The sequence below is a fragment of the Cottoperca gobio genome, chromosome 22 (genome assembly GCF_900634415.1).
Source record: "Cottoperca gobio chromosome 22, fCotGob3.1, whole genome shotgun sequence".
Classification (NCBI taxonomy): domain Eukaryota; kingdom Metazoa; phylum Chordata; class Actinopteri; order Perciformes; family Bovichtidae; genus Cottoperca; species Cottoperca gobio.
In genome coordinates, this window is record NC_041376.1 from 12,565,817 (window position 1) to 12,578,382 (window position 12,566).

General features: G+C 44.1%; 1 protein-coding gene across 1 annotated transcript in view; it reads left to right on the top strand.

The window, feature by feature from the left end:
* The window catches only part of akt1 (v-akt murine thymoma viral oncogene homolog 1), a 29,920-nt gene that overhangs the window by 11,349 nt on the left and 6,005 nt on the right, over positions 1-12,566 (top strand). The window contains exons 3-9 of the mRNA XM_029461195.1: positions 7,108-7,236; positions 9,226-9,337; positions 9,631-9,757; positions 10,313-10,444; positions 10,579-10,644; positions 11,208-11,276; positions 11,405-11,530. Coding sequence (XP_029317055.1) covers positions 7,108-7,236; positions 9,226-9,337; positions 9,631-9,757; positions 10,313-10,444; positions 10,579-10,644; positions 11,208-11,276; positions 11,405-11,530 — 761 coding nt within the window. The remainder of the gene's footprint in view (positions 1-7,107; positions 7,237-9,225; positions 9,338-9,630; positions 9,758-10,312; positions 10,445-10,578; positions 10,645-11,207; positions 11,277-11,404; positions 11,531-12,566) is intronic.

Below are 12,566 nucleotides of genomic sequence, written 5' to 3' on the forward strand. Positions count from 1 at the left end.
CTTCCCCGCAACCTGTTGATGCTGCTGCCAAAGCCCTGGCAATGGAGTCCCCCATCCAGCTGCATGGGAGAGAGGGGCCAACAAAAGAGGTTTGGAGAGGAGGGGGATGTCAGGAAGACATAAAGAGAAGGGGGGGAAAAAGTAAGGGCCCAAACTCCTGGACAGTTTAGGATGGCATGTGAGCCTGGTGCTGCCTTATATGGTCACAGCAAGAGGGGCAAATGGGTAGCTGGGTGTCCGGGCAGCACGAGAAGCCCAGCTCAGAGCTCTGCGACTCAGAGCAGCGGATGGTGTGGGGCGGAGTTTGTGGTTGCTGGGGCTCAGTGGTGACCCCTGCATCAGGGAGCCCCTTCTCCTCTGGAGCGGGCGGCCCGTGGCTCATTGAGATGCAGGGCACAGGGTGGCAGGCCGCAGCTGCAGCCTACAGGCAGAACCCGGCAGAAAAGGGCCGAAGGGATGGCGGGGGCGTCTGAGGAAAAACCAACAAAAGGCGCAACCCGCTCCCCCCTCCTCCCTCGCTTTGGAGTTCTAATTCCCTAATCCTCAACCTCCGCCTACCCCCCCTTCTCATCCGATTCTCACCACTCAAACACATACACATGCACAGTTCATGCAGTTACCACTGGCTCCCTTCCTCCCATCCCCAAGCCATGAATGGCCAGACGGGGACAAAACCCAACAGCAGCCCCCTCAGGAAGTCCAACCACTGGGTGTGGGCACTGAGAGGCGCATTTTGTCTAGTGTGTGTGAGTGTGAGTGTGTGAGAGATTATTGTTCTTTTAAATGTTATTAAAATCCTTCAAAGTAGCAAGAAAGGGATGACGTGCAACAGAGCTGTTAGTTTGGACACATTGTTAGAACACTGGCATCTCCTTTTGGGGGCTGCACGATGAATGCTGCATGATGTGTCTTTATTAAAAGCCAACAAGCCACAGCAGCTGGGATCTCAACATTCCTGTCGTTGTCACTTAGAGACAGATAGAACAGGACACTCCTCGGAAACAGCCACTAACCTCCGTCACTCTCTCTCTCCCCCTTCTCTCTAAAGCCTTCCACGTTTTTTCCTTTTATTTATTGACCCCTCAATGAGGCTGCCTGGCCAACCCTTACTGTTAAGGCCTCGCAAGCTAAGTTGATTTGCAAATGGCTTCAGAGCCGAAAGAAAACTTAAATGTAAATTTTAATCCCTGAGGGTGCGTTGTCCTTGCAAGTCCTTGAGGAATCAGGGGAAACCTTTTAGATTTAAAGACCTTTTTATTCTTGTGATATGTTCAGCATCTGGAATAGAATGATCCTCTCTGATTAGCTTTTAGAAGATGTTTATGAGATGACCTTGTTTTAGGTCAAACTCTGTTGGGGTACTTTTTCAGATCACAAACTAGTATGGATCAAATAGCACGCATGATACACAAATGTTACACGTGTGCATATGCAAAGAAGATGATGCTCCACCGTGTACTGCTGTGGCCCTACCTTGTGGTGTGTGTGTGTGTGTGTGTGTGTGTGTGTGTGTGTGTGTGTGTGTGTGTGTGTGTGTGTGTGTGTGTGTGTGTGTGTGTGTGTGTGTGTGTGTGTGTGTGTGTGTGTGTGTGTGGTATACAGGGGTGGTGGTGGCAGGCTGGAGCTGTCCACACACAAGGCCATGCAGCAGTTGGCAGATAAAGATGAATTCTGTTGTGTTTGGCAGTGGTTCTCCGTTCATTATTTTCCACTTTGCCCAGCTCGCATCCCAGACCTCAGCAGCTGCTTGTCATGTAAAGACACTCTATCAGGCCCTGACAGCTCCTCCCATGCACACATATGCACACACACACACACACACAGTACGCATGGCTCATACACACTTCACTTGAGCTCACCCCCCCACTCACAGTCCTACATATGTGGGGAACATATGTAGTGATCTGTCTCACTACCACGCCGCTCAGCACAACTCTTTGCACACTGCGTAGCTTTCTCATCCCCTCTAGTTCTCTCATCTCTCATCTAGTGTCAAACTATTCCCCTAATTTGGCTGAGTTCAGCCACATGTCTGCTGTCACCCTTAACTTTTATTAGAAAAGCTTTGATTCCGGGACGCAGATCATTGGTGGATTTCTTCACGGCAAAGTGTGTCTGTGGGTCTCGGCAGTTAGTCAGACCTGACACTTGAAGGAGGTTTTATCTTATCTAGGTTGTGGTCAGTCTGTCTGTTGGCCAGTTTCCTGTTTTGGAGAACATGTTGACATCAAAAGGGTTTAGTTTACACCAGTGATGATTTTAAGAACTGACTTAAAAGCTCCCCTGTGTTGTTATGAGGTCCATTGTCTTTTGTCAGCAGTCTGTGCTGTGTTTCTCACTGTACACAGGATGTATTTGGGGTCTACTCTGCAAAGCATTGAAGTCAAGTCATATAAAATATTGAAAACAGATTGCTCTTGATTTATTTGCTGGTCTGTATTACAGTTATAATATAAAATAATGCTGTTTCCACATTTACTCTCCTAACAGCTGTCGGTTTCACTTTCTTGTCATGTCGGTGCTTAAGAAAGCCCACAGTGTGGAAAGTAGAACTGAATAAAAGTAGAAGGGGAAATGAGTGTAAATAGGAAGCTGACAAGGGTCATCTTTGTTGTTTATGCTCTAAGGGCAGACTGTTTGGGGGGGGGTGGTTGTGCTGTGGTGGTGGAGACACACACACACAGCCGGATATAGCTGCTTCCACTGTTGTCATGTGACAAGGTTTGTGGACACAGACGAGGAAGTCTCATTGTCCCTCGTCCTAGAAAGAAGCATGTACTAGTTATTGCAGATGTGGAGTTAAGTAATTTTTTAAGCCGCATATCATGTGGACCGGCCTTTACGAAGAAGAAGAAGAAGAAGAAAAGAAGAAGAATAGAAGAAGAAGAAGAAGAAGAGAAGAAGAAGAAGAAGAGAAGAAGAAGAAGAAAGAAGAAGAAGAAGAAGAAATCAGAAAAGAAGAAGAATAAGAAAAGAAGAAGAAAGAAGAAGAAGAAGGAAGCACTCAGAAAATCTCCTCCTCCTCCCCCCTCAGAAGACCGCCATCCTCCTCCTCCTCCGAAGCAGAAGAAGCCCTCCCCCCCCCCCCACCTCCAGAAGATACGAAGAAGGAAAGAAAGAAGAGACGAAGAAGAAGAAATAATTTCTTTTTACATCCATCTGTGAAAAGTATAATTCTAAAGTTTTTGCAGTATCATATTAGCATTTTCATTTAATCTCAGGAAGGGTGTCACATTGACGCAGACTTGTCATTATGTCCTTAATATTGCAGAAACATAATTCAAGAAAGTCACACTGGTTTAGAGAATCGAGTGACTGAGAATGAGGAGCTGGCATTGTCATCTTCCCCACATTCATGTGAGGGCACCTCAGTGTGGGAGAACATGCGTCACATGTGACCACCCATGCGACTTCAGGTGATTGCTGTGCGTCAGTGGAGCTGGCAGGAAAAGTTCAGAGCCTTCCAAACTGGATGATGTAATTTGTTAACATGCAAATACCTTTCACTGCTCACTCACAGGGCCGTGTACTCAAAAATGTATTTACACACAAGCACGTGAATGCGTACACATAAACACCTGTCTCTGCCCATCAGAGTCTGATCGCTATAAGGTACGAAACAACAAAAACTTCTAAACCAAAAGTTTAGACTCCACCGGCGAGACAAGCGTGTACCTTTTGTATGGTGTCAGGTAGGGGGCTCATTATGCCGCCTCTGCATTGTGCACATACTGTCCTCACTGGGCTGGCATGGACTATAGCTGGGGGATATGGGTCAGCCAAAACCGACCACAGAACGAGGCACCAGCTGAGGCCTAGCTGAGGAAAACAAGGATCGGTACGGAGACTTTCTGGCGACTACTTATGTTTGTGTTACTTTACTGTTAGGCTCCTGATACTTGTATGGCTACGTGTACTCTTAAATGGCACCTCTTCTTTGAATATTTAGATTTTATGCTGAAGTAAGGAAGTCTGTGTCTGTTGAAGGCCCGTGATAGATAACACTTTGCATGTGGATTCTCTGGAGGCCTATGCAGACGTTTGTCTGACTGATGTGGACGTTGATTGGTTAGGCTTATAGTTTAAAACAGACAAACGACTCTGTAATTGTGTTACATCAAAACAGGGATGGGGGAAATCAACCAAACGGATTCCTGCCGGTGTGGATTTTTAATTATGACAGCACATGTAACACATGTAGGCTTTGTCAGGAGGCGGCATAAATGGCAATCTGAAGTCAAGCTCATTTCTAAATGAACTGTGTTTGGTGTGAAAACACCTACTCTGCAGAAAACCAGATGAAAAATCTCCTCCTGTGCCATGATGATAAATGTAATAATATATTGGACATCTGCTGTGGATTGAAGACTAAAGTATGTTGTGCTCTGGGGCAGATGTTTCCTCTACTGTGGTGATTGCTGCCACCACCTTGCCAGTCGCAGTAAATCAGGTGTTTTCACACTTGGATGTTTGCTTTGGGGTTGATGGCTCTATGCTCTGCCGGAGGGGGACTGCTTTACAAGGCTTCGTCCTGCTTTATGTGGTCAACGAGCTTCTCTAAAGTGTTTTTTATTTCTTCCTTAACTTTTATGCTGACAGAGAAAAACCATATGGAAAAGGTCTCATTAAGGGTTACAAAGGGTTGAAAAGTTTCCAGGAATATGTTTTTGGAAGATTTCCAAGGGATGTAGAGCATTGTGAATTTTCTTTATGTAACATTTTCAATATAAAAATGTTTACATTATCACTACTAAAGTGTACTATGTCTTATGGCATGTTGTGGTTAAAAGTATGCCCATTTAATTGAATTGCTACCATGCAGAGTGCATCCTCCCATCACATGCGCAGCCCACACTACTGCACTGTGTCTGGGCCAAAGGACTGCATGCTTTCACGGAAATGTTATCATTTTAATGGATTTATTTGGCAGATTAATGAATTATGTCTGCTTATGATATGGTAAGAAGTTTGTTTCTATATGCATCTGACATAGTAAAAACAGCCTGAGCAAATAACCCCTGTATTTCTATTTTATTGCCGTTATTTCCCATAAATTCCCTGTTAATTCCAATGGAAAGCTTCCAACTTGAATATTCCCAAACTTTTGCAACCCTTGTCCAATTTAGATTTTGCTTCTCATGTCATCACTTTCTCAAATGAAATGTAGAAAGGAAGCGGGGAAAGAGGAAGTTCATAATTTTGAGGTGTCAAAAGTGACAAATCTTGAAAAGTGTTGTGAGTTCTTGTCCTCTCCTTAAATATTTTATAAGGTCGTACACTAAACCGAGGAGACATTACGAGCTGCTGTTTGGTCTGTACTGTCTCAGACATGATCTGTCATCATGTGTGGGTTTGAAGGAGGGCAACAGAAGCTCATATTGACAGATCTCCTACCTCTACCCCACAGACACACACCCTCTCTCACACACATGCCACACTTCTATGTTAGAGGAAATGGGGCAATTAAGGACAGCTTGCTAGAGCTCTGCATGGGGTTAATATGCGTCTCCGTAATTAAAAATAAATTACATTTTTCCTGTATAAATATTCAAGTCCCATCTCCACTGTGTGCCACTGCCTTGTTATGGTATGTAAGCTATTTTTTTCCCCCGTCTGCACAACATCTGGCGCGACATTTCCTGAAGCATCACTGGAATAAATTGAGTTTTGTCTGCCTACGAGAGATTCATCTGTGTGATGCTAGTGTGTCTAAGTGAATGGGATGCACACGCATGGCTCGAGGGTATGGGTGTTGTCCAGAAAATTGGAATTGTGGAAAACCTTATTTGAAAATCAAATTTAGGCTTTTGGCAAACACGATGCTAATGTTGCACAATGATTGATAGGAAAGAGACAGAAGAGTGTTTGCGGTTAGTAAAACTATTAACTAAAATATAGATGCCATAACTGTTAATGGAAAAAGTGGAAAATTCACAGATTGTATGTCTTTCTTACTGGTTTTAGGGAGTACTGTTGCATATGATATGGGGGGGGGGGCGGGAAGTTGTGTGAAGCCTTTGTGGCTGCGTAAACATTTTATTGAGTTTTGGGCTGAAGACTACTAGTTTAAAAATGAAAACAATCTGGGTGTCTGGAGTTACCAGATCTCTGCATCTCTGAAGAGCGCTTCATCTCTTCTTAAGGCTTTCAGATCAAATCAAATCAAATTTATTTGTATAGCCCAATATCACAAATTATACATTTGTCTGTGCTTTACAGACTGTACAGGTTACGACACCCTCTGTCCTTAGACCCTCGCATCGCACAAGGAAAAACTTCCTAAAAGAATAGATCCCAAATTAAAGGGGGAAAAATGGAAGAAACCTCAGGGAGAGCAACTGAGGAGGGATCCCTCTCGAGGCTACATTAGCCGCTACTAGCATAATACACCCAAATCTCCATCTTGTCACTGTTGAAGGTCAAGTTGCATTGTGGGTAATGTAGGTGCCAGGTTTCGACGAGGAAGAAGAACGTGTGGAATAAAAATAAATCTCTGGTTCTGCTGCATTGATTTTGATACTTTTAGATTTTACCTTTCTGTCTGGAGTCCAACAGTGTTGTAGGAGTGCAAAGTTTAATCGGTGGAGGATATTCGCTGTAAGTAAATAAAGTAGAGAGATGACTTTTAACAGATCTAAGAGCCTTAATCTTAATTTGCCAGTTCAAGAAAACGATAGGAAGGACAGCAAAGTTTTTGGTACATTTCAAGTGGCTGCTGGAAGGGGACAGACAGGGCGGGGGACAGGGTCCTGACTCCTACTAAAACCACCATTTGTCCTGCAGCTGACCTACACTAAAAGAAAGACAGTGACAAGGTGGTCATTTTAGGGAGAACAAGTGAACAGCATAGTAATTAGTTTCCAGGAAATGGGTTGCACCTCTGGGAATTAAGACCGAAAGAGAAAGGGCTGTGTGACAATGTGTTGTCATTAATCATGAAACCACAATCCAAACAAAATAGTCGTTTTGCATTGGTCAGCATTTTGAGAACGTGAAAGCGTGTGGCGTTTTGAAACCCTCTGAAAATCTCTATTACTTTGTCACAAGTTGATTTTTATCTTGTCTCTTATAACTCAACAGTCCTTTTCAATCTCTTTCTCATATCAGGAGAATACATCAAGACCTGGAGGCCGAGGTATTTTCTCCTGAAGAGTGATGGTACATTCATTGGCTACAAAGAGCGACCGCAAGATGTTGACCAGCTGGAAACCCCCTTAAATAACTTCTCTGTCGCACGTGAGTATCTGCTTCAGAGAAACCACTGCATTTTTCCCCCTCTGTTTCCTGGCAGCTTGTTTTTTGTTGTTGTTTGCTGCTTTCTTGTTTTTACTTGCATTGTTGTAACAAAATATGTTCCGTACTTGTTTTTATTTTTACATGCATCTCGCTTCACTATCCACCCTGAAAAGTAATTATTAACAAGCAAGCGCACCCAATAAGAAGCGCGCCCATTTCCTCTAATCTCTAATATTATAATTGAGTATTCCTTTATCATCGTATGTCACTGTAAATGATTATGAATAGAGACATTAGCAAATTGTCTGCATTATCTCAACAGCTTCACTGCAAGTTTCATTCAATAGGGGCACTGCTCCGGGGCAAAGCGAGCTCTGCCGCTGAACGTGCATGCTAGATGTCTGGCTCCTGACGTTAATACATCTGATGCCATTCCTCTTCTCTGTGTGTGTCTCCCCCCCCCAAAACTCTCGGTTTTTATACTGTGACAGAAAAATAACAACAACAACAAAGAAAAAAATGCCGAGAGCAGCCGAGCCCACTCCATCTTCACATCAGAGAAAGTTGCTGTGTTAAGCTGTGCAGATGACTGAACACAGCAATTAGACAGCATACTGTTTGTTTAACAAAATGTTTCCTCTCCGACACTCATGAGTTATCATGGCTATTAGCCGCCTGATTTCAAGTATTTATCTGGGCGCCGCTCTGAGGCTCTGTCTCCATCAGCGGTGGCTTTGGTTTTTGTCACCACTGCGACCCAGCCTCAGAGGACACATGGTGCGTCGCTGCTGACGGGGCTGCTGCAGCTGGATTACATATTCAGCCTGATGGAGCCATGTTGGATCTCAGTGGTGGTCCACTCCCCTGTCCTCCATCTATCAGACAGAGGCCATTTTGTGTCACGTTCTGACATATTTGCTGACATGTTTCATTTGGGAACAGATGTTAGTGTGAAAGAGATGCAGATGGAAATCTCTGCTCTCTGAATTCAGTTATTAGTCTGTTGTGAGTAATTGTTTTGCAAACTGCATACAAGACAATTATTTGCTGCAAAAGTGTGAGAAAGGAGGGAAAAGATGTGGGGATTTGCTTTTTAATAAATACCGGATAAGAATTGTAAGTAAAATGTGTCACAGGACACGCTAGACATTTTCTGAATTTGAAGACGTCACCCTGGCTCTCACACATTATACGGGGCATTTCTGGCTTTTTTGTGACATTTTATAGGCAAAACAATCCAACTTAATCGAGAAAATAATTGGCAGATAAGTCAACAATGAAAATAGTTGTATATACAAATTAGCTGTAGCCCAACCAATAATAATAATTTGAAAAAATCAAAACGACGGTATATTTAAAAAACAACAACAAGTGCTGCAGAATTATATTAGAATTTGTATTTATTGATTCTGGGTTTTATGTGATACAACACAGATTCCAAATTATTATCAAAAGCTATATTAACAAATACATTGAAAATCAAAATCACTATTTTGGACCAAATACCTCAATATTAATATTGTGAAGATATTGTAGTGAACTATTGGTGCTTTCACAAAATATTTACATAGTGAGTTTTTTGATAAGTAATCCATCAGTAATGTGGATATAATGACAAAGTGATTAATAGCATATAAGCTATGACATCATATAAAATGACATCACTTTACTGTAATGCATCCTTTGAAACCAGGAAACACTTGGGCCGTGTTACGATATTACTATATCCAAAATCTAAGACGATATCTAGTCTCATATCATATTTATAATATCGATATAATTCCAGCCTTATTAGCTGATAGTATGTTGTAAAGGGGCTGAAAAGTTAAGGATCGAAGTTGTTTTCCAAAGTGCACCTGTTCTTTTCCAAATTGACCGACAATGTCTGTTAGGGTGGCGATAAAGATAAATGGCTATAACTGTGGGTCTGTCTCTCCCCTCTGCTCCCCTACACGCTTGCCGTCTCCCTCCCTCCCTGGCTGTGGTCAGAGTGCCAGCTGATGAAGACGGAACGGCCCAAGCCCAACACATTTATCATCCGCTGCCTGCAGTGGACCACTGTCATCGAGCGCACCTTCCACGTGGAGACCCCCGAGGAGAGGCAAGCGAGAAGCACACACCTCTCGGCTCACAGAGCAGTAAAACACAAATCATTTACATGCAGAGAATTGGCCCCTGTTGCTAGAAAGCAGTTAAACAGCTCTGTTTTTCTAACATGTCGAAAGCACACAAACATTTAATCATTATTATGCACTCGCACAAGGTCCACTGGCTATTGGCAGAACTCACAATTGCCTTCCTGTTGATAAGAAGACAATTACATGATTGGGCTGCTGGGCTTGCATGATGGTAAATGGGCTGATGTAATCTTTCTGCTGCCTGTGCCTCCCTCAGGGAAGAATGGACTAAAGCCATCCAAGCAGTGGCTGAAGGCCTGCAGAAACAAGAGGAGGAGATGATAGACTCCTCTCCGGACCCCATGGACATGGAGGTCTACCTGACCAAACCCAGACAGAAAGTGGTACGGCCCATTTACGCTGCTTTGTATGTCCCCACATTGACACACCTCAGTGTCCATTACCATAGACTCTTAAGTCAACACACCTTTATTCCTCCCCACCCTGAGCGTATATACTGGTCTTCCAAGTGGATCATTACTCTTCTCTTCCACCCAGCTCTGCCTTATTTGCACTTCTGCTCACCTTCCTTCGCCTTTCCCCTGCTTCTTTTTACTTTCCCAACATCAGCCGTGGGTGGCTTAGCACCAGATAGTATGTCCAGCAGGTTTCACAACCCACACATGTGTCATGACAAAAAGGTCTGAGGCCACCGGATTGGATGTCCCCCACACAACCATTTTCAACATTCTCTGTAGCTCCAGGTCAGAGGTTAACTCTGACACAACCACATATAGGCAAAACTATTAGAGGAATGGAAATTGCATGGTGGGGGAAATCACACCTTAAATGCTTCTGTGTTGTTGTCAGTGGTACTGTGTGCCCTGGCTAGTAGAGCATGAGTTTGTTAATGCTTCTGTTTGTAACCAAACGCCACTTCCTCTCCTCTGGCTCTCCAGACTATGCACGACTTTGAATACCTCAAACTCCTGGGAAAAGGCACTTTTGGCAAAGTTATCCTGGTAAAGGAGAAGGCCACAGGACGCTACTACGCCATGAAGATCCTAAAGAAGGAGGTGATCGTAGCAAAAGTGAGTGGACGCCAATGAGCAAGTAAAAGGGGAGAAAAGACACTGGGGGGAGGGCAGTGGAGAAATGACTGATATCTAAATGGTTAGCCATTGTGAGAGTTGCAAAAACATTCTTTGTGGCTTATTTTTTTCAGGATGAAGTGGCGCACACACTGACAGAGAACAGAGTCCTCCAGAATTCAAAGCATCCGTTCTTGACAGTAAGGAGCCCCTCCATATACCTAAACCAAACCTTATTTTAACTCGCAGAGATCCTCGGGAGCCTCTTCAATCCAACCCAAACCAGCAGCATCCATTCAGAAAAAAGGGGCAGTTTTACCAGGAATGTTTTGAAGAGTTGTCTTACAAAGGCTGCAGTCGGGCTGGGCCTTCTATAGCAACACTGGACGTTCTTTTTTTATTAGTTAACTGTTTCTCTGGAAGTCTGAGGTGGGTTGTTGTAAAAAGCTCCTCCAAAATGTTGGGTCTAAGTGGTGGGTGGAGGCAACACATAATGTGATGTGCTCAGTGCAATGAATGGGACCAATGTTTGCCACACAACAGTTGTTGGAAAGACTCGACACTGGATACACTATGTTGTAGTTTTTAAAATGATCTTATTAGACATTTGTGTTTTTTAAAAATGTAATCGTAAGAGTCAAAGCTGCAACTGTGCATAGTGATGTTTCATGTTACAATCGGCTGTTTAAAGGCCAGCTTCCTCTTGAATTGGCTGGAAACATCACCAAGTTCTGCTTTTAACGTTCTTGTTCTCTGTCTGCAGGGACTGAAATACTCCTTCCAGACACATGACCGCTTGTGCTTTGTCATGGAGTATGCAAACGGCGGTGAGGTAAATCATTTTAACCATCACTAAATCTGCACCTGTAGGTGAATTAGAACAGCGTTACTGTTCCCTGAACTAACCAACGTTCTCTTCATCTTTTCTCTTGTCTTCTCCACTGTCAATCTCCCCCTCAGCTTTTCTTCCATTTGTCAAGGGATCGTGTATTCTCAGAGGAGCGGGCACGGTTCTACGGTGCAGAGATCGTGTCAGCGCTGGACTACCTGCATGCTGAAAGAAACGTGGTCTATCGAGATCTAAAGGTAGATCTGAAGACTCTTTCTCACTTCCTCTCATGCTCGCTGTCTTCCGTCTTTCTCCTTTCCCCCCCCTTCCCTTCATTTCTCCCCTGGCAGGATATAAATAGCGTTTTCCTCCATCGAGAGCATTGGCAGTGGCCAGGGCTTATTGATCTGCCTCCCCCAGATCAGTCTCCAGACCTCACTGCAGCTGGAGGGAGGCTCGGTCCATACGCTTACTGCAGCTAGACAGAAATAACCACCAGTGCTCTTTGAACACATCGCCACCGCCTCTCGTTATAGCATGCGCACAGTGTTCTCAGTGGGTGACTTTTGTGCACTTTGTGCTTGATTGATGTCATTTTGTATGCTGGCAGTACAGCAAAGTTTGTTAACAAACAGTATAGGTCCGTCATTCTAAAGTAGAGACACTGCAGACGTTTTATTTATTGTCTGCGCTCAAAAGCTACAGGAAACTCTTATACTGTAGAGATGGGATCAGAGATGGATGCTGCAGACTGATAGGACATGTTTGGGTTTAGGAGGGCTGTGGGGGGGGGTTATCGGTGTTGCAGTTTGCATTTGTAGGTCTACTACTTCCAGATGATAAAACTATACCAGCCAGGTCAGCACAGCACTCTCTCCTTCCCTTCCTCCCTCCCTACCTCCTCCCCTCCCTCTCCCTTGGGTTTATGAGGCAGGCTCCCAGCCTGCTAGGGTTCTCCTGAAAATGCCAGGGTAGCAGGATTGGAGGATGTGCTGACTCTGGCCAGGCGCTGCTGGCCACGTGTGAGCTACAGCTGCCAGGTGACTTTAACTGAGAGAGAGAGACAGAGAGGGAGGACACACTGATATTAAAAGGCCACGCCGCCTCAAGTCATGACACTGCACATCCTTCAGGCCTTTAGGTCAATGTACCTGTACATGTAATGACATTTATATCCACCTGTGTTTAAGGGAATTTCTTTGTATACTTTGCTGCGGTGGAAAGGTTGTCATGTTGATAAAGAGAAGATGCGATAAAGACTTTACATGATTTTCAAATCAACCTTTGCCGTTG